The sequence below is a fragment of the Diadema setosum genome, chromosome 9, assembly GCF_964275005.1.
Source record: "Diadema setosum chromosome 9, eeDiaSeto1, whole genome shotgun sequence".
Lineage (NCBI taxonomy): Eukaryota > Metazoa > Echinodermata > Echinoidea > Diadematoida > Diadematidae > Diadema > Diadema setosum.
Window position 1 is genome coordinate 36,882,191 of NC_092693.1, and position 23,473 is coordinate 36,905,663.

A 23,473-nucleotide genomic window follows, 5' to 3' on the forward strand; every position below is an offset into this window, starting at 1 on the left:
CATATAAATTTAAAAAGTATACTATTCAGTCGTTTAACGAACGACTGAGGTATATCTAAACAAAGTACAGTGAACATAAAAGTCAGCTGAGGTAAGAGCAGTGCTTTGACCACAGCTATCTTTCCTAAAAGTGACAAATTTCTTTGTTTCCAACAATTAAGTGTAAGCTCTATTTCTACTAATTTGGGTACATAATTTAATTCATACAGAGATTTCGTATTCAGTGAAAAGAGAACACCCAATGCTTTAAATGAATTTTCCTTCCATTGTAAACCTTCCAACTGAAGAGGATGAAAGGTAGACCCCTTTAAGGATCCAATGTGTATAGCTAAAATTCAGATTTTGATAAATGTACTTTACATCCTGAGAATATTGCAAATTTGTGTAACAACTCAAATAAATTTTGGAAAGACTCTGCATCACCATTCAGAAATACTGTTGTATCATCTGCATACATACTCAACTTTTTTTCATAATTCCCAGTGGGTATACCTTTAATCATTATGTCTACTGCTACGAATAGCGAAACCCAGAACTTCTATGGCTAAAATGAAAAGTAGTGGGGATATTGGGCAACCTTGGAAAATACCTCTAGACATGGAAATTTGATCAGTGAAAAAAAAAAACATTATTCATCACAAAACTGCTCCTCACATCATAAAAAGTTTTTATCCACTGAATGAAGTTGTTTCCACGGTTAAATTTCTTAAGAATTTCAAATAAAAAATTGTGTTCAACCCTGTCAAATGCTTTTTCAAAATCTAAAAACAAAATCGTTCCTGGTATCTTCAATATGTCAGTATATTCAATCATGTCCACAATGGTCCGAATATTAGCACTTATATTTCTACGTGGCATGAAGCCTTGTTGATCTACCTTAATTATGGTATGTAAACTCAATCTTAATCTATTTGCAAAAAGCTTTGCTATTATTTTATAATCTACATTTAGTAGTGATATAGGTCTATAATTTTTCACTAAATAAGGATCCTTATCTTTCTTAGGTAGCAACGTTATGACACCATGTCTCAGAGATTGCGTTAACAAAGAGTTTGTAAATGAAAAGTTATACATATCTAACAATGAATCAGTAATGTCGTTCAAGAAAACAATATAAAATTCGACCGGAAGCCCATCCAGCCCTGGTGTTTTATTGGAACTCATTGCTTTCAAAATAGCCCAAATTTCTGATTTTATCACTGGGGCATTTAGTGTAGTTTTATTTGTCTCACAAAAAACCCGACTTTGTACCTCTATGGTTCAATACAGTGTATGCGCACGTGCAGTCGCTGTTGCCAGACTAGTCTTTATCATAGTCCCTCTCGCTGTAGTACGTACTTGGAAGAGAAGAAGATAACACCATGGAGCTCCATGATAGCGGAGAGGATCGTCAAACTAGATTGAGCAAAGCCACCAGGGAAAGCCATCTAGTTTATACGGATGGCTCTGTGGTCGGTGCTAACAAAGGCGCGATGACCTCTGAAATGCGCTAGCGGTCGATTTTATAGCCATGGATTTATGTGCAATACTCGTCGACATCAGATGAGATCACTCATATTTGAGATGATAGAAAAAAGTAAGTTTCAACTGATGATGTAAATAAACTAGAGGAATTTGCACAACGGTGCCATGAGACAAAGAAGTAAGCCTAAATCTCTGATGGCATTAATTCATAAGATCGTTTTGTCGATTGATAAACGATAGAATAATCTCTACTCTAGTCCATGGAGATATTAGTGAACTTCATGGTTAGACGTGATCTCCTCAAAAAGTATATATATGCATGATGGTACAGGAAGTGTGCGTGTGTGTATCTGTCTGTCTGTCTGTCTGTTTGTGTCTGTGTGTAGTCACTTTTTAAAAAGAAAAGTACATTCCTTGCACTTGTTACATAATGAGAATGTTGAAATCATATTCCCCATGCTTTTTGAAAAAGATAAGTCGAGCGTTCTGTCATTTCAACAGAAAAAAAAAGAAAATGTGTTGATTTCTTGTGATGTTTTCTTTGTTCCATTGTGCCCTGTATTTTGATATCACATATTCCTGTAGTCTTTTTATCAAGCGATGGCGGCACATGGATCTACCTCAAAAACACAATTAAACGAACATAGATTTTGAATAAAATGTCCAATTTTCCTTAAACTTCGCTGATGTGTATATAGGCCTGTGACTACCATTTCTGCATCTGCATTTATTAGTCTACTGTTACATAATAATATTATGGTTCCGGTCAACACAAAAGAAAAAATATATTGTAGGCCGTCCAAATGACAATTGGTCCTCGATGACTGCGGAATAATCTAATAATCTAATCATCACTTATTTCTGGCTTAGAGTCACTCAAAGTCGACACAAGAAACTAAATGATACAACCATGCAGTTTCTGACCCTGGATGACGGCGTCTACTACTGATTCCATGACACATTCACTTTTCACTGCATAGGTGGGATCATTTCTAGGAGGTATGCTTACCTCCTGGTTGTGGATCTATAGTAGATCAGAAGGCCCTCCAGGCCCCTGTAACCAGGAAGAGCTGTGGCTTACTTCGGGACTGGGGGGGGGGGGGGTATCTGCTGGATGCAGAGCATTTCTGAAAAATCATCGGCAAGACGAAATATGATTGCTTTTTCCGCATGCGCAAGAGATCAGTGGCGCAGACAAATAAACCGTACGTAAAGACTAAACATTGTCAGTCGTTCCAGTATACTGGAGACCTACCTGTATACGATTGCGCCAATGCACCCGTTGATTCCCTAGCAATCATTCTCATTAGCAATCCTTATCATGCTAATCGTTTCAAGAGGAAGAAAACTGAAAGAGAGAGAGAGAATATTGTTTTACAAACTGAACCGGGGCGTCACAAAAGAACGTATACTGCTGATATAGCCATACAGGCGAATTCAACCGTCCGCAGCTCGCTTCATATCGTGTAGGTTAAAAAAGTTCTTTGATCGGGCTACAGGTGAAAAGACTGCATTTGGGGTCGCGGATTACCTGTTGGATCAGCACTGAAAAATGAATCAGCAAACTCCTCAGTTTGACTACATCGTGGTGGGGTGCGGAGGTGTCGGCAGCAGCGCTGTCTACTGGCTGGCCAAGCGGTGTGGAAAACGTATGTGGTACCACATGATCATGTTTTGAGATCTTTTATTTTTCCAACAAAGTACGTTGTAATATAATATTCATGTATGCATGCCGCACAGTGGTAAGGAACAGTGGCTGCTTTTCGGCGCAGCATGTTCTTCACATTCTCACCAGGGAGTCGCGATTCCTGCTCAGAAAATCAACCCGCACCCAATTGCGAAAAGACTTCGAGCAAACTTTCATTTAATAGTGTTGTTTACAATGTTGCAGAGTTAATCATGACACGATTGACTTGGTTTCTCTGTAGTTTCTATAGGCAACTATTCCATTAACCTCGGTCAATAAACGTTTAATGTTTAAACTTATACGTTCTTACACCGTGTTTCAAAGATGAGAAAGTCCTTGTGACAAGGTCTTGTAGCGGTGTCAAGTGCTCTTTCATTACGCTAGAAAAGTGAAAGCATGTTGAATTTTCTTCATACTTTCTTAATATTGTTGTCCACACAATGATGTCATCAGCTCACGCTTAGTAGTCTCCTTATCCAGCATGGTTCCAACATCAAAACTTTTAAAACTCATAACTTTCGCATCGATTGTCCGATTTTCCTCAAACTTTCACTGATATGCTCTACTTAATATGTTGCTGCTTTCACTCAATCCACATTTCTCTTTGCGTTTTGGTTTCCTTTAAGTAGTCAGAGGCGGGCAATTAAGGCGTATTAAATGAAAGCAAGAGATTATAGCGCTAGGGGTGAGGATTAATAATCTGTACAAAGGAACACAAATTGAAATCATACCACATCTTGTGCACGTCACGAGTCACATATCCACGATTCTTACAGCTCACGAGTAATGCAACTCACGAGTCATAAGCTCCCGATTTACACGGCCCACGAGCTAGACACAATGGCCCGAATTCACGAAGGTGGTACAAATTAAACCATGGTTTAAACTATGGACAAAAACCATGGAGCGCCAAGTGTCGCACGGAATATTTCGTTACGAAATTGGTCATTTTGTCGACAAAATGACCGTTTCGTTAATGAAATTATCATTTAGTGGACGAAATGTTCATTTAGTTACAAAACGTTGTCATTTCGTTACAAAATAATCATTTCATTGACGAAATGACTGATTCCGTAACGAAATATTCCATGCGACACTTGGCGCTTTATGGTTTTTGTCCATGGTTTAAACCATGGTTTCATTTGTACCACCTTCGTGAATTCGGGCCTTAGCGAACAAGATCCAAGAGCTCGACATCATATTGGTCCTACAGCTCGATACTAAGCAAATTTAAGATCCTTAATTAAGTCCGACACCAGGCAAACAAGGCCCACGAGTCATCCGACAGTAGGCAGAAATGGCCACAAAACCGACATAATTACGGGGCCAAATGTCAGTCTCCTTGTTTTTGTTTGTTTGGTGTTTTTTTTTTTTTTTTTTTTTGCCTAGTGTCGAGCTCATGGGCCCTTTGTGGCATGTGTCGAGTTTTTTTTTTTTTTTTGTTTATTCACCGTAAAATCACAAAATAACAATGCTACAATACAACTGGGGTACTTAACTGAAGGAAAACGGGTGGATTGCCCTGCTCAGCTCGGCCTTCGTGGCCGTGCTGGTCTTCCGAGGGGTCGAACTTCACATGAAACATTGCAATAGTCGAAACTTCATACAGTAAAACTAATTATACACACACTTACTTACACATAATAATATGATACGAACAAAAAATTGATACATCAGTACAAAATCAACTGAAACAGCATTACAACAAAAAAAGCGTGTGAAAATGGTACCCCCCAATACCGACTACCAATATACCCTCCCTCACCCTCAGCCCTCCCAATATAACATAATCATTAACATAATACAGAGATACGTGATCATTATCATAACATCCAGTGTAAAACATAATTATTTATTGCTTTCTTAAAGGAATTACATGATGATGATATTGATGGGCCTTTTTTGCGTAGTATTAGCTTCCTGTTTTATTTTCATCTCGCATGCATCCCGCGAGACCGGCATCCGCGAATCATGCGGCCCACGAACTCGACATTGCAAACAGGTCCATGGGTCATACGGCCCATGAGCTGTACACGAGGCAATTCAAATAAGGCCCATGAGTCCGACAGTAGGCGAATAAGGCCCAGGAGACCGATACTTCGTCCATTTAAGCCCCGTAATATGAGATTCGGAATCATGGCTCTTAATGGCTAGTGTCGGATTCATGGGCAATATTTTGTCTAGCTCGTGGGCTGTATGACTCGTAGGCTCTATAACTAGTGGGTTGTATTACTGATCGGATCGTGGGATGTATGACTCATGTCAAGGGACTCGTGTGACTCGTGACTCGTGTGCGCCGGACTCTTGTCAATCTGCCCGACTTAAACCTTAGTCAGACAAACCAGGTTGTATGAAGCGATGTGATCCATGCAATCATTAGATGGAATGTTCCGAATTGAAGAATGAACAGTATAATTGTGATTTCTATGGGCTTTACAAGCAAGTTGTAGAAGTTAGAAATAGGTACAAGTACTACAATTAACGCTAATCATTGTGATTACCATCTTAAACTTAAGGAGTCATGAAATTAATCTCTCACAATATTTCAAAGTAGCAAAGAAAATTCTTATTAGCATTCTACATCAGTAATCGTATCATATAATGTTCTCTTTTTTTAGGTGTCCTTGGTCTGGAGCAATTTAACCTAGGCCATGACCATGGTGGTTCCCAGGACCTCTCCAGGATCATGTAAGCAAAGTGACCAAGAACTCTCTTCCTTGTGCTGAAAAGATCGTTTCTGTTATGTAATGTTTGGAAATTCATGGATGTTTCTTTTCCTACATTTTAGTAACGAATGATTTTAGTCACCTGCAACCGCCCATCAAGTCTCTTTAAGGCTGAAAATTCACCTCGCGTTCATCAGTCATATGGAAAGCCCCAGATATTCTTCGTGTTTTGCTCAAAGGGCCCATCTCACTGGAAGAGACGTCGCCGCGACTGGTGCGACTCGAAAGACAAAAACAAAACAAACAAACAAATGCAAAACAAACAACAACGACAACAACAAATGATTCTTGCTCTCAACAAGAAGGCGACATCAAGGTGATGTCCATTAAGACGCCTCCAAACAATGTGAAAACTTATTCGCCAGGAAGTCGCGGAGAGACGTCTCGGCGACGTCCGGTCCTGCAGTAGCGGGGAGTTCTCCAAGACGTTTTCTCAGCCGCGGTGATGTCTCCGCGACGTCTTCACAATTTGGATCATGGCGATAGGGAGAGAGATTGATTTTCCAGCCTTCTCCTTCCCCGGCTCCTCCTCCCTCCTTTCTGGCTCATCTTTCTCCACCCACCAATTTCCGTACCCTTTAGGCCTACCTAATTCTCACTCTTCTTCCTCAAAAATTCACCTGTCTTCTCTCCTTCCGTCTCCATTAGTCCAACCTCAACGTCCAGCTCACAGCTGGCCTTCGATCGTACTGTTACTATTCGCCTTCCTTACACTCTTCCTATGTTGCTTCCCTCCTCCACTTTCCTCTTTCTAAGTTGTTCGTACGCCAAACAGCATTTCTTCCAGGGATTACACAATGGTGTTACTACAAACCTCTCTTCGTCATTTTCATCGCCATGCAAACTTTCAAGAAACACATAGAAGAAATAATATTACACGATAAGCTGCATCTTGTAAATCAATTTTCTGATGTGTAGGCTTATGCAATTGACTTGTAACAGTGTGGATCTCCATTGCTCTCTTTGATAAGGTATCTTTGTCTCTATAACTTAATTATATATGTTTTATTGTTAATATGTTGCATGATGTGTAACTTCAGATCATTCCGGACTAAATTAGGGTGTCTGAGGACAGCCTTTACTATGAAGCATCCTCTTGATTTAAAGACATGGCAAACCGATATATCGAAAGCATGGCGAATCATTTACATCCCATGTGTATGTGCACGTCACGAGTCCGACACCCATGAGTCATAATACAGCCCACTCGTCATACAACCCACGAGTCTGGCACTCATTACATGATCACGGGGCTGAATGTACGCAGTGTCGGTCTCGTGGGCTTTTATTTCCTAGTGCATGCCGGACTCGTGGGCCTTGTTTGCTACTGTCGAGCCCATGGGCGGTATGGCTAGTCGGCTGTATGACCCATGGACCTCTTTTCAATGTCGAGCTCGTGGGCTGTATGACTCGTGGTTGTCGGGCTCGTGGGATGACGACCCCCTCCTTTTCCTTTACGATTTGATGAACAGACGTCTGTCCTACAACGACAAAGCTTACATTCCCTTGGCCCGGGGCACGTACGAAGCATGGGGCGAGGCGGAACGGGAATCTGGTATACAGCTAGTCTTCAAAACAGGTGGCCTGGACATTTGCAAGAGGAATACTCCAGGCCATGCCGTCCTGGAGAAATTCGCCACGGCTATGACAGAACAAAACGTACCGTGAGTCATGTCGTACTTTTTGCTATATGGCTTCTGTTATATTGTTTAAGTTTGGGCTTATCATTTCATGTTCAAATTCCTGACAATTCAAGATCCAAAATCTTGAACTTGAATTTTGGTAGGTAGTGATGCCTTATATCTCCCTGCTGTTGAAATTCCACATTTGGAAACATCTAAAATGTAGAAAGCGCTTATATTGTCATTGTCACCTATTTTTTCTTCTCACCTCATTGTCGTTTTACTCAATGTTTTCGCTCGTAAACTGTTCATGAAAACTGAGCAGAAACAGTCGACATTGGTTTTTCACACATTGACTCTTTGCTATCAGGACTAGAATTCAATGTTCCTAATGAGGTTACCAAGTTTTGAGCAATATCCTTTTCCCTTCACAGTGGGTATCATGATTTTTTTTTATTTCCTATTTTATTCTACGTAATATAATAAAGGTTGTGACTTATAGTGCACTTAAATTGATCTTCATTACTTTAAGGCTAATTTTCTCAGAAATGTCATTCTTATGCACCTTCTCATTTCTGTTTTTACTTTGATGAGCTGGAAACCCTTTCTTTTGATAAGTTAAGTATCATTCTAAATCTGATGATCTCCTTAAGAATTTGAACTGAATCTATAGCTTTCGATGTCCTGTGGGTTTGGTAATAGAAGGCCACGCAGTACCAAGAGACACTGAGCGATTGTTGAGTACTGTAATGTGCTGACCTGCTCAAAGCAAACGTTTCTATATAATTTTCATTCCACACGTTTTCAAAATCTTGAGTCTCACCTTATTAATTTCTTGACAGAGAAGCAATAAAACTTATATAGCTCAACTTCCAGTAAGATAAGGCCCCGTTTATTTTTCACCAGACAGTGGCATTACCGGTCTATAAAATTAGTGAGTGTCTGTACCTTTGTACCTTGCGATAACGCTCTAATTTTGGGGTCAGGTTAGCTTATGTTTACAGTGTATGACAGGTCATGACCAGGGTGGTAAAACTGTTAGCTGTGTTCAGTAGTATTGTCATCTCTTGATGTTTAAGATTGCAGTATGCCTTTCCACGTGCGTCTGATTCCATAGAATTTCACATTGAAAAGGTAGCGCCAATCGCTGTATTCCCTCGATTATTGTAAAGAAAAAGAAAATGCCGTTATCATTGTTACGATTTCAGAAGGTCCGGACGTGTTTGCGTTGAACAAGTATGATACATCGCACACCAAATTTAACTGTGGCGTACGTGTATGCTGAATCTAAACGTTAGAGTTCAGATATGATTGTCATACCTGGTCAAAATGAGTACACGTTACAATGGATCAATAGCTTTCGAAGAAAAGGACAAGAAAATGAAGTGAAAGCTTATAATAAGCAAAGCTATAGGAAACGAGAAGGAACATAATGGACGACACACGAAAACAGGAAGATGAATTAATAGCAAAATTATAAGAATTGTGGATGAAAAGAAGGGCAAGACTTGGACGAAGAAGGAGGAAGAAGAGCTGGAAAAGAAGGAGTAACTGGAGGATTAAGAGGAAGATTCGGAGGAAGAAGACGGCTGACTCAAGACTAGCTTACGGACTGAATATTGGAACACGAAGGAGGAGTGTTATAGCGGTCATGACATCCCCCTTGCGATATCATAATAATGCTACTGAAAGTAGCAGAGCACGTAGTTATCAATTACGAGTGTTCATTAGATCCCAGTCACCTGGCTAATAACCATCCCCACCCCTTCCCATTAAATTACCAAAAAGTGCTGTAGTTATTTTGTTTTCGATAAGACCATATCTTCGTTCTTGTCGACGTTTCATTTTTGTCGAGCCCGCCGGAGGTGAGGGGAGACTAAAGCCCCTTTTACACTTTCACGGATTACTACACGGATGACCACGGATCGTCATCCGTGGTGATCCGGCATGCAAAATATCGATTTTCCTCTCAATGCCGGTGTGAATACGATGCCAACTGGATGTCTACACGGACAAAGTACTGATGCTACAAGGTCAAGTACGGTGCCTACACGGACAGACAAGGAACGAACGCGGACCACAACGGAAACGATACGGAGCCAACACGGCCATATCAAGGAAGAGCACGGATGCAACTTGGTCCCTTCGCGGTCTTTACACGGATATCCCAAAAATGTTGACAGATAACATTTACTTTTGCTTTTGATACTTTATCATTCTCAGGCAACATGCCTCCAGCGCTAATAACAAGCACATCAGGAAATCTACAGCAGCCATGCCTCGGCTTGTCGACGTCAGGCAAATCTCTTTGTTGCAAACTCTCATTTTGCGGGAGCATCATCACATAAACAAAGCAAAGCAAAACAAAACAAAACAAAACAAATCAAAATGCACACACATACACAAAAAAAGGTCAAGGAAATGTGTGGGTCACTGAAGGTTTTCGTGCGACCATTATACGAACAGAGTATGAGGGGTTGCTGGCTGTAATGATGGGGGAAGATGTGAGCAAATTTAATGGACTTCATGAGCTTGTATTTACAAAATACACGAATTTTTCATCCCGGATGGAGCCGATGCTAGTACGGACGTCCCGATGTCTTCACGGATTGTCCCGGAATGAGTACGGAGGCAACACGGAATATCCGGTGCCTGCAAGGAAGGAATACGGAAGCAACACGGAGTAGACGGTGCCAACAAGGAAGAGTTCGTATTGATTTTCGTCCGTGATGTCCGGGATGAAAAATTAAGCAAGCTTAATTTTTTCCGCGGACATACCGGATGATCAAGGATAATGCCGGATGACTTCACGGAGTCAACACGGTCATGCCGGAAACAGTACGGATGATCCCGGATCGACGATCCGTGGTCATCCGTGATGCGATCCGTGAAAGTGTAAAAGGGGCTTTAGGGATCGCCTACGGCGTCTGCCCGTCCGTCGTCCGTCCGTCCGTCCGTCGTCTGTCCGTAACGCTACAAAAACTTCAATAACTCTTTACTCTGGGCTTCAATTGCAATCAAACTTCGAGGGAAGAGGGGTCATACAAAGTTTCACATTTTACCATATGTGAAGGTCACCTCAAGGTCAAAGCTCGCAGGCAGGGGTCAACGAACTTTAAGAGCCCAACGTTAAGTTTTATGGCGCGTTTCTATTATGGGTCATAACTTTTGATACATAGGTCCGTTTGTGACTAAACTTGGATGGCAGATGTCCCTTGGGGAGTGGATGATCATGACAAGGTCAAAAGTCACAAGCAGGGGTCAACGAACTTTTAGAGCCCAATGTTAAGTTTTTATGGCGCATTTCTATTATGGGTCATAACTTTTGATTCATAGGTCCGTTTGTGACTAAACTTGGATGGTAGATGTCCCTTGGGGAGTGGATGGTCACCACAAGGTCAATGGTCACAAGCATGGTTCAACGAACTTTTAGAGCCCAATGTTAAGTTTTTTATGGCGCGTTTCTATTATGGGTCATAACTTTTGATCCATGGGTTCGTTTGTGACCAAACTTGGATGGTAGATGTCCCTTGGGGAGTGGATGATCACCACAAGGTCAAAGGTCACAAGCAGGGTCAACGAACTTTTAGAGCCCAATGTTAAGTTTTTATGGCGCATTTCTATTATGGGTCATAACTTTTGATCCATAGGTCAGTTTGTGACCAAACTTGGATGGTAGATGTCCCTTGGGGAGTGGATGGTCACCACAAGGTCAAAGGTCACAAGCAGGGGTCAACGAACTTTAAGGGCCCAATGTTGAATTTTTATGGCACATTCTTTTTTTGCCATAAATTCTTACCTTTTACTATCAAAAAAAATCGAGTGAAAATATTCACTCTTAAAGGAGTGAATTCAAAAAAGAGTGAATTTAGAGTGAAATTGGAGTGAATTTTGAGTGAAAATGTTCATTTTCACTCATTTTGGAGTGACCTCAAGGATCACTCGAAGATTTTGGAGTGATCCCTGAGGTCACTCTAAAGCGAGTGAAAATAAACATTTTCACTCAAAATTCACTCCAATTTCACTCTAAATTCACTCTTTTTTGAATTCACTCCTTTAAGAGTGAATATTTTCTCTCGATTTTTTTTTTAGAGAGTATATCTCTTTTTATCTGTTATATCTCTTTTTTTTTTATCTGTTATATCCCATTCACGTACAATTTCTTGTACGCGAATGGGCGAGACACATTATGGCACTTGCCTTGTTTTATGAGGGCTCCGTCATTTGTACATGGAAAACATTGCTTACTTCGAAGGGCAGAATCTCAAATGAAAGGGTTAGTCTTTCAGCATATATAGTAACAATATCAAGGGTAGTCGTTTTGGATTTACATATTACATTTGTATAATGACGTATGCAACTCATGAAGCGTTGTAAGTAAAGAATGCAGGAGATTGTCAGCGTATTTCATTGTATGTAGCATGATTTCGTCACCTTATATTGTCCTTCTGTACCCGTATCAGATACGAGAGGTTTGAAGGGGAGAGCATTCGGAGAAAATTTCCCCAGATGAACCCTACCCCCGAATGGATCACTCTCTATCAAAAAGACAGCGGGCTGGTGGACGCAGCCATGGGCAACGCAGTTCACATTCAGCTTGCCCGCAAGCACGGAGCTACCATCCTAGAAAACACGGGCGTCATGAACATTGTCAAGCAAGGCAATCTGACAAAGGTGCGAGGGTACTGCTGAAGGGGGAGAAATATCTTATTACTAACTAGAGAAAACAATGAAAAAATATCAACCAGCTTGAAAAAATAGATATTTTCCACAACCCCGCCCTCGGTGTCTTCAAAGAAACCCTTTAAACTAACAAGCAGTGATACTAATCATTGCCACTGATTGAAAAATTCCCCTTTATCGACATCAATCCACACCAATTATTCACTTTTTTCAGGAATAACTATGAAAAAGAATTTGGCATACATACTCGGTTGGGATTCGAACCTATGACCTCCTGATTGCTAGACAGACGTCATATCTACTACAGACCTTAAGCCCCCCCCCCCCCCCCCCCCCCATGGCCAGAGATGGCTCTGATCCCTTATGGCAGCGGGTACCGCATATTGATTCAAATTGATGGTTCTTGCGTCGAGATGTTTTACTGCAGCTGATTGACCATTAACAGCTTGCACTTCATCTACTAGGTGGAAGTTCAGAAGTCTTGTTGATTACTAGTATTACCACTCTCTATAAAATCAGGAGGACTTGGTTTCGAATCCCACCCAAATGGGACTATGTATACTCGTACCCATGGTTTTTATCATGGCTACTACTTTAACACTGAATAATCGGTGCGGTGTGTATTTACGTCAATAGAAGGCACTTTGCCAAGAACTGTCAATTTGAACGTTGATACACGTACCATATTATTTAATTGTTCAAAGTTCAAAATTTTAATTCCCATTATCCCATCTTACTAGCACAAGTCAGACACGATATGCCGTCCGCGACCTGCACGTAATACATAGTCCAGTGAGGTAATTTCCAGTTCTGAAAGTTGCAATAGATTCTATGGCATCTATTGATCCCTTCTTTTTCCAATCGCAATTTCTGCTAACAAATCTCATCTCCACCTTATCTTTCTTGTCTTTCTCTCTTGGTCATGAAATGTCGAACGGTAGTTTGCAAATTGTAATGTAAATTGCTACCTGACATTACAGTGTACTAGTCCTGTAAAATGTCAATGTGGCTTGATATTCATATCATTTTATACAATTTCCATATACTCAGATTTTGAATGGTGCAAAATAGCTTAGTCAGCTTGTTTTCTTGGTAGAAGGACCAGTGATTAGAAGGACCAGCCAGAAGGACCAGTGATTAGTGACTAGACAAGGCGAATATCGTCCTGTATGTATGGACAAAGCGTATGGTTCATTTACCAAGAAGTTTCGAACACAAGGAGCTTCAACTGTGTGCATTGTATTAAGCTTCTTGTATTTGCACAGGCAGTATCAATGTATATACAGGAACTCACTATGTCAAGTTTAACGAATAGTTATTGCTATTAGGTCTGCACGGCCAAAGGTGACTTCCTGTGCAGGAAGGTGGTAATCACGGCAGGTGCCTGGATGAACGAAGTCTTGTCGTCTGTTGGGGTGAAGATACCACTCACTGTCACCCAGGAGCAGGTCACCTACTACGCCACGTCCCACATGAAGGAATTCACCAAGGACAAGTAGGTGGCATCTGCTTTGTAATGCCGTTGATGGGTTAACATTTCAACCATAAATACAGTCATAAAGATATGGGAGCCTAGGAAAGGGGGCTAGGTGAATAGAAGGCTGTGAAAAGAATCTGTTGATGTAATTATTTCCGAGCAGAACTAGATTTAGTGAATGAGATAGAGATTAATAGATAGACAGACAGATAAATAGATAAAATATCTTCTTCTTTTTTTCGTGACAATTTAACTGTGAGAAATGATGGGTAAAGCTTCTTGATGTCACTTAGTTTATTTTATATGAGTTACGCTCGGGCTGACCCACTTGTTTTACTGGTGTGGGACCTAGTATTTCCTAGGGCAGCATTTACACGAGGTGGCGCCCTAACTTTTACTCGAAGCTTTTCTCATGTTTGACAGTATGGTGAAAGTGCACGTGAAGACGCCAGGAGACTGTGTTTATGGATGGAATGTTAGACATACATAGATGAATTCAATAATACAAAAGGCAAACCTGCATCATTGTTCAACCCAATCTTTTAAAGGCACTTGGTTTAAATTGCTTATTCCCTTTTCTCGAAAGCACAACTCTTAAACATAATCTGCTTTATGAATAAGAAAATGACTGCAATATCATATCAGTTCCAGTCGAGTGTGTTTGTTGATGATTGTGTTTCCTACAGATAGTAACGTTAGAATCTTAATGTTTCTTGCCCTATAATAATGACTCTTTATTTGAATGCCATTCTTCCGCAACATTAGGTGCCCAGTGTTCATTCTGCATACAGCACGTGCAGCCGAGCCGTATTTCCTACCTATCCATGGCAATACGGGATTTAAGATTGGCTTGGACGTTGGGGGCCCTGTTGTCACCGCTAGGACTAGGAACTATACCCCCGATCCCAAGAGAGAGAAACTTGCCAGCGATTACGTGAAAGAGCTGTGTCCAAGAGTAAGGACAAATAATTTTCCTTATTTCTCTGAACACGAAGGACAAAAAGAAAATGAAGATACTGCGTCATAAAGGTTGGAGTCTCTGAAATTATCCATTCATAACCCATAACTATGGATGCTTATAACTAGCGCAATCCCCGTTGTGATTTTACGTCTGTAATGTGATTTACCAATTGCCGGTTTGACTTCAAATATGCCAACATCTAATTTGATCTGTACGTTTCTTTTTGCATGCATCCGTATTATTAGTGTCTCCTTTTACACTCTGCAGGGTCTTGGACCTATCTTGTTCACAAAGACGTGTCTCTACACGTTGACCCCGGATAGGAATTTCGTTATTGACAACTGCCGTAAGACTGGTTATCCTGACGTCATTTTCTGCTGTGGAGCTGGCCACGCCTACAAGTGAGATTCAAGTCAAACTATCTTTAATCCTCTCTTAATTGTCTCTCTGTAAGAAGAGTCGAAGAGCGTTAGCAAGTACATGAAGCAAATCTAACCCTTGAACTTTGACATCGAATGTTAGCGCATTTTACAGTTCGTTATTTCGGAGGTTCATTATTCCGAAGGTTCGTTATTCCGAAGGTTCGTAATTCCGAAAATGAAGTAAGTTTCGTTATTCTAAAGGTTCGTTAGTTCGCATCTTTATTTCATTTTCGGATTAACGAACCTTCCGGCTAACGAACCTTATTTTATTTTTGGATTAACGAACCTTTGGAATAACGAACATCGACCATTAATGTAACTGAGCTGTCATAAAGGTGCTGAAGGAGGAGCCAAACTGATGTGATTCCCTCTTGTTTGAATGGGCGTTAGGGCACCTTCCAGTCAAAGGGATCTCTTTGATTAGTTCGTGCATGCATACAATGAAGGATTTGTGGATCTAATTCTCACTCTAACCGAGAAGAATATGCTCAACTTTGCACCTTTACCATTGTTACAATGGGAGTTCCGTTACTTGTGAAACTTCGCACCTTTCGGACAAGTGAGCACCTTTAAAGGTACTCCCAATGTGACGCTGGTATGGGAGGTGAGTTTCACCTCCCTGCACTAGTAAAGGTGCAAAGTTAAACCCTAATTTCGTAGAGTGTTGAATCGTCATAAACTAGTGTATCTAGGCAATTTTGCATAACATTGTATAACCTATTTCATCTAGGCAACAGCTTATGAAAACCTGGAAATGAGTGCTATTCCATTATCATGCAAGACTCCTCTTTTTTCTTTTTTTTTTGTGTTGCTTGGTTTTGTTTTGTTTGTTTGTGTTTTTTTTTGTGTGTGTGTGTAAGCAATAGTTTATACTGCATGGTAAGGTAATGGTGGTTCACTTTTTCAGTATCTCGAGGTTATGTTGAGTGCGCATATCGCAGGAATAACATACAGTATTGGCACAGGTTACATGTCCCAGAGGTTCAAAGATAGGAAAGCGAAAATACCACAAGTAAAGTATGAGATGAAAAACATGTAAGAGATAAAGAAATATGAGAGGTAAAAAGATCAAGAGGTGACTACTGGTGGTATGCTCAAGGTTCATCGACAATACTTTCATTAAACCAACTCTCCAAGCTTTTCCCACAATTATGCTGCATTTTTGAAATGAGAATTTCAATTTCAATTTTATTTTCATATTTCTCGATGGAAAATACATAAAATATAACAAAATATAATACGGAATGTCCAGCTTGGATAATACAAAAAGAAATAGGAATACAAACATAGTACATAGCGGTCGATGTGTCATTTTCAATCAAAGTGAAGAATGCAAAGAGAAATAGGATGGAACCTACTAAAAAGCAAAGCTTGTTGAGTGTAGGTCCCAACAAAAGCCTAGTGAGGAGAATAGGATGAGGAGCACGGGTACGACTAAAGACCAAACTAAAGATAAACACAAGAGAATGACTATTAATACTCGGGGGTACAGAAGACTCTTCTCACATAAATTTATGTGTGTGATAAAATGAGAACAAGTCACCACATGCTGCACACTAGCAGTTGCTCTAATAGCAATTTTGGGAGTGATAATATGAATACGACATAATTTTAGGGTTTAAAATGATACCTGAAAGAATAATGTTGCAATATTAGCCCTCTTTCGTCTGTTATTATTTTCAGTTTTGTTTTACATCGTTTTATTTTGCTTCAATGTTCTAGGTTTGCGGCAGTGCTTGGAAGGATTTTGAGTCAGCTCGCAATTGACGGTCGAACCGCCTACGACATATCGATGTTCAACATGGACAGGCCTGCCATTAAAGACCCCAACTACGTGTCCCACTTTCAACTCGGGACAGAGCAGGCCACCAAGGTGACGTCGAAACTGTGATCGATACACAGGGCAGTCATCATTGGCCTTCCGACATGAATTTTTATCGTTCGTTCTTGCCCATTTCTCATGGGCCACACATACATACCGAAATGTGCTCTCAAAAATTATGTGTTCAGAGAAAGAGAGAAAAAGAGAGAGAAATATGCAGATATGTACATAGTGTTTTGAAGCCGTGAAGATCATTTTTTTTTTTAATGGAATCGAAGTGATGATAGATTTCATTTCTGAAATATGCACTCATGCTTGATACGTATGGTATAGAAATGGATGAAATATCCCCCCCCCCCAAAAAAAAAAAAAAATATATATATATATACATATATGTCTGATCTACTGCTGAAGAAAATTATTTTACGAGATAGTTAATCTCCCGTGTAAGCAACACAACTGTCGATGAATGTAGCATGGCGTGTAAGCACCGCGAAGGTACAACATCAGCATGTACCATGGAGTCATGGCGTATGGTGTTTAGCATTGACAATGATAGACATGTCAAAGACCTACATGTATCCCTGAAGTCAACTGTGCCCAATTTTCTCAGTATACTCCTTGCATTGATACTCTCCGGAAATAGATATTTTTCCACTATGTCCTAAAGTCCATCCCCAGAGGACTGCTCTACAAACCGAACTTTCTCTTGAACGTAATACTATGTTTGCTTAATGAAGCCTCTAATAATTATCATTTAACGTGCCCATTTTGTTACTATTGTAAGAATAAACGCGATGAGACCAAAGAGCCTGGATTACAAGTAATGAATATAAAAATACCAAAACTTATCTATCTACATCCATCATATCTATCTGTCTGTCTGTATAATAAATATCTATCTTGCTGTCTATCTGTCTGTCTATCTATCTATCTGTCTGTCTGTCTGTTTCCCTGTCTGCGTTTGAATAGAATTATTGTACGATTCTTAACACATAATGTCGATATAATAGTGTGTTCTCAGTTCTTTTCTCCGCTTCTGCCACGACGCTGAATTTGACAAACATCATTGTATAACTTTGGTCGCTTGTGTGAATTTGTTCATTGTGTGTGACCTCAACTGAAATATGCCTCTGCGAACAACTGGACCACCAGCTGATTTCCATGATATGGCTTTATGTATTGTCTGTTTATATCACTAGTTAGTATTGTCCAGTCAGAATACATGAATATCAAAGCTTTGATGCACACTATTTTTTCCCTTGGAGACAGTGCGCATGAATTATAAACAAGATTCATCTGCGGTGTACACATTTTGTATTACACATTGTTCATATGCACTTACATTATTTCTTTAGAGTGTACTCGGTTTACACTAAAGATGTATGTACGAGGAAGATCTCAAGGGAAGAAAAGTCTCAAAGATTTCTATATCTCAACTGTACGGCAATGATCATTGATGATGATGTTACATGCCATTATCAAGTAAATTCAATTATTTCATTACAAAGTAATAAGCATTGTTCAGTGTGAAAAGTGTGTGAAAATTTTATGGAAAATTCATATGGAAAAGGAAGAGAATAAAGAAAACTGTGGTAAATTAAAATATATAATATAATTATTTTTTACATTAGATTCCTACCTTGATGTGCTGATGTATTTCAAACTTTCACACTGATGGCAAGGTTACAGCTCGTTATTCCGAATGTTCGTTATTCCGAAGGCTCTTAAGTCCGAAGATTCGTTATTCCGAAGGTTCGTTATTCCGAATTTCATTTTCGGATTAACAAATCTTCGGATTAACGAACCTTCGGAATAACGAATCTTCGGAATAGCGAACCTTCGGAATAACGAACAGCACCCATAGCTTGACAGGGCTGCAGGGTATGTTGGCTTAGAAAGCCCAATCTCATATCAGATTCTTATGTTAATCATATTAATACTTTAGCAATGTTTGAAAGATGATATCATTGAGCGGATGCTGATTTGAAAGTGTGTGTGTGTGTGTGTGTGTGTGTGTGTGTGTGTGTGAGTGTGTGTGTGTGTGTTTCTCTCTCTCTCTTTTTTGTGGGCGTATCCAAGTAATCCGAACAAAAATAGAAAATTAATAATCATGTTGATACTACACGTATATGGAGTGTATTTCAGATAATCATTTGGCCACTAAGTAATATTCAGTGCATTATGTATTAGCAGAAGTCATCAAACATTTACAGAGATAGGTCCCTTCGAGTACGAAGGTACAAAGAACAGAACACAATGCAGTCATAAACATTGTCATCTTATCGCTTCTTTCTTCTTTTTTTTACATCTTATAGTTTCCTACAAATTTGAGTGCATGCACTTTGACTGACTTGCGAGTGTGATGAGGTTGGAGGTCCCAGATAAGGAATCTCATGCGCTGGAAGTAATTACATGGGAAAGGGTGTAGACATTGACCCTCGTCCCTGCACCCCCATCCACTCTGTATCTTATCGTGTGTGTTTGTGCGTATATGTGTGTGAGTATGTGTGTGTGTGTTGTGTGCCTTCATTTTTTTCACGAAAATTACACATTTCTTTGACTGCTTACAGAATATTGTTAAGGATAATATCACTCTCTCTGTCTTCTAAAAGTCGAGTACTCTTTCATCATGTTTGAAATATATATATATATATATATATATATATATATATATATATATATATAATTATATATTGAATTATCAATTCATTTTCTTCATTTTGATATCATATGGGCTTCTGGTCTTCCTATCCAGCGCTGGCGACACGTGGGTTAAACCAAAACTTTTAAGATTAATAACTTCTTAACGGATTGAGCGATTTGCCTCAAACTTCACTGGTGTGTACCGATACATGTACAAAAAAAAAATAATAATAATAAAAAAATGTTTCTGCACTCTCTCAATCCACATAATCTATTGAGTATTTTCCCCTTCAAACCAAAATCAGCCAAAAAAAAAATTGTGAGTTTTACACTGCATTTTTATTCGCTGCTCCAATTCAAGGTACACAAATTCATTGTTGCCATCACATTGAAAGAGAGAGCGAATTGCAGTAGGGACAAGTATTTCTAGATGTGAGAGCGCTAGTCCCGATTATTGATGCTCTCTTTTGTCAAAGCACATGGGTAACACCTGTAGTTGAACGCATAACTTCTCGGCGGTGCCGCGCATGACTTCAAAGGAGAGCAGTAGTTGTCTCTCCTTCTCTAGCACCTCCCTGCTGACTTCTTGTGTCTTGCCGTGAAGTCCCCGTTTCATAAAACTTATTCTCAGTGACAAGTTGTCACAGTTGTTATAAGCTACTGAAATACTTGCATCTGACTGGCTAAGAACAAATTTGTCATAGAAATGTGGCAGTTGTCACTGATAACAAGTTTTATGAAACGGGACCCAGGTATACCTTTGCATAGTCAAAATAATGTCTTTGCAGCAAACATTGAAATTGAATTCATGTATCTACCTTGACTTTTCGCCCGCTTTCAGGGCTTGTACAAAAGAATCGTTTTATTCTTACATCTGCATTCAGCACAGCGGTCAAGTACTCAGTACTGGTTATATACGTTCTTCCGTTTAAAAGCAGTGTTTGAACTATTCATAAAACTGCAGACTCAACAAAATAACAGACATTGGTACATATAGTACACTATCAGGTAAGATGCAAGCGATTTAGTTGCAATTGATAGTGAATTACTGATACATCACAATAAGTTACCGACAAAGACGGCCTCGGCCTTTTTCCTTGTTTGCGGCTATGAAAAAAAAAATCATTCAAATCTGTCACGGCACCAAGACATAATTGCCCGTCCAAAACTTTTACAGTCACTCTATTCATTTGTTTTCCTTTTTCTCTCAAAACAATTGTTAAAATATTTTTTAATGAAAAAAAAAAGGATAACAATATACATCATTAGTTCCCTTCGGGTATGTTTGTTGTATTTGTATTTCAATATGTGAGGTGAAGAACGATGGAATCTTGAATTGTCATTGCTTGGTAGCTATGATTCTTCCATTGATTGCGTTTCCTCTGCAACAAACATAGGTGCCCAGAGTGTTCAATTTCTACAAGGCGCGTGCAGCCGAGCCGTACCTCCTACCGATCCACGGCAACACGGGATTTAAGATCGGCTTGGATGTTGGGGGCCCTGTTGTCACCGCAATGACAAGGAACTATACCCCTGATCCCAAGAGAGGAAAAACTTACCAGCGATTACTTGAAAGAGCTGTGCCCCAGAGTAAGAGAAAAAAAAAATCATTATTGTTCTTTATACAAGAAAAACGAAACTGAAGATCTTAAGTAACTGGAATTATCCATTTAAAACTATGGATGTTTGCTACCAGCGCAATCCTCAATAGGATTTTACGTCCATAATGTCATTTACCAATTACAGATATCACTTAAAATGTGAAAAACATCTGATCATACACAAATTTATTTCCTTGTACATTCCACAGTCTCTACGCGTTGACCCCGGATAGGAATTTTGTTATTGATAACTGTCGTAAGACTGGTTATCCTGACGTCATTTTCTGCTGTGGGGCTGCCAACGCTTACAAGTGAGCATGAATTCGAACTATAGTATCTTCGAAGTCCTCTGGATGTCTTGGATAATGTTCGTTATTCCGAAGATTCGTTCATCCGAAAATCAAATAATGTTCGCTATTCCGCGAAGGTTCGTTTTTTCGAAACGCACAAATTCCATATATCTAAATTAATGTTCGTTAGTACGAAAACTTAATAGGATTCGTTAATCCGAATAATTGTGCCGTTATTCCGATGGTTCGTTAGCCCAATAATGAAATGAAGTTCGTTATTCGGAAGGTTACTAATCCGAAGTAAGGTTTGTAAGGTTTGTTATTCCGAAGGTTCGTTGATCCGAAAACGGAGGGGAAGGAGGGGGGGGGGGGGGGAGGAAGGTGCGTACAAACGAACATTAAGATTTGCTAACCTTATTCCGTTTTCGGATTAACGAACGTTCAGAGTAACGAACCTTCGGAACAACGAAACTTGTTTCATTTTTAGGATTAACAAAGCTTCGAAATAAAGAACCTCATCTAATTTTCGTAATTATGAATCTTCGGAATGATGAATCTTCTAAATAACAAACCGTCGGACGAACGAACTCTCATATCCAATGTCTGTTTATCTTATGAAGAGGGGGTGAAGAACGCCATAGAATGAAGCAAATCAAAAATTGAATGACTGAATATCCCTGACAATTTTTTGTAAATCATTGTGCAATTGTATGCAATTTTGTCACTAATACTGTAAAGACTTTTGAGCTATTATGCGTATGAGCATTTGACAAGCGCATCATAAAGCATAACAAACATTACATGTAAGTGTTATTTAATTCTCTAAATATTTAATATCAGCCTTTTTTGTTCTAGCTATTTTTTCAATTTTTGTTTTACATCATTATGGTTTTGTTTCAACTTCCTAGGTTTTCGGCGGTGTTTGGAAAGATTTTGAGCCAAGCAGCTAGCGATTGACGGGCGAACTGACTACATATATCGTTGTTCAACATGGACAGGCCTGCCATTAAAGACCCCAACTACGTGCCGCACTTCCAACTCGGGACCGATCAGGCCACCAAGGCGACTTCGAAACTGTGATCACCACTGGTTCGTCATTAATGGCCTTCCAGCATGAATGGGGTCATCCCATGAGCTTGAGCGACACACGCGAGTTATTAAGCCCACGAGCTGTACATTGAAAAAAAAAGGTCCATGTGTCATACAGCCCACAAGACGTACAGCCAACGGATCATACAACCCAGGAACTTGCCACTAGGAAAAAACGGCCCACGAGCTCGACACTAGGCAGTGCCCGACACTGCTTACAGAAGCCTCGTGATGGTATGTAGTCTCGTGGGTCTTTCTTTTTTTTTTTCTTTTTTTTCTTTTTTTTTTTTGCCCAGTGTCGAATTCGTGGGCCTTATTTGCCTAGTGTCAAGCTGTTGGACCGTTTAGCTCGTGGACCTATTTTACTTGATTTCGAGTTCATGGGTCTTAAAGGCATTATAGATACGATTTGCAGATGAAACAAAAACCCAGCTTTAGTGCTTCAAATTGTTCTAAAATGTGAGTTATAATAGGAATACAAACAACCAATGTAAAAATTTGATCATTGTAATCATTGTTAACTATACAAAATGTGAACAATAGTTATAATAAAATTGTTTTTAGACTAAACCGTTTACAGTTATAATTTAGTGAAAAAATAATGATATCACCTTATATTTTAGGCTTTATTGCGAATTTGTTATATGGTAGGATGTTTTGTGATACAACTGACCTACACATATGCATCAAATATGTGATAACTCAAAACTTTTAAATCACCGGGCCCAATGGTAAACAAGTCCTTTAAACTTGTTCACTTTAGTGTCTAGCTCGAGAGAGGATGCATTTTGGCATTACGATATAATTCATGACTTGAAATACAGTCTCTCGTTATAGTTTATAGGAACACAATAATGTATTATGTCTAATACTAACATTATCAAAAGTCAGGATAGGCAAATATAGTGTTCCAGAGAATGTAATTATCGGTCTTTAAAAATCAGATTCTGGAGCACGCTTCTGAGGATGGGATTTGAAACAGA

General features: G+C 39.6%; 1 protein-coding gene across 1 annotated transcript; it reads left to right on the top strand.

Annotated features, from left to right (window-relative positions):
* Positions 1-2,901: 2,901 nt before the first annotated feature.
* Positions 2,902-16,960, top strand: LOC140233147 (monomeric sarcosine oxidase-like). The gene is made up of 8 exons (XM_072313263.1): positions 2,902-3,113; positions 5,770-5,839; positions 7,350-7,541; positions 11,963-12,173; positions 13,511-13,677; positions 14,425-14,614; positions 14,888-15,021; positions 16,765-16,960. The coding sequence occupies exons 1-8, from the start codon at positions 3,017-3,019 to the stop codon at positions 16,931-16,933; spliced, it is 1,230 nt and encodes a 409-aa protein (XP_072169364.1). The 5' UTR covers positions 2,902-3,016; the 3' UTR covers positions 16,934-16,960.
* The last annotated feature ends 6,513 nt before the right edge of the window (positions 16,961-23,473 follow it).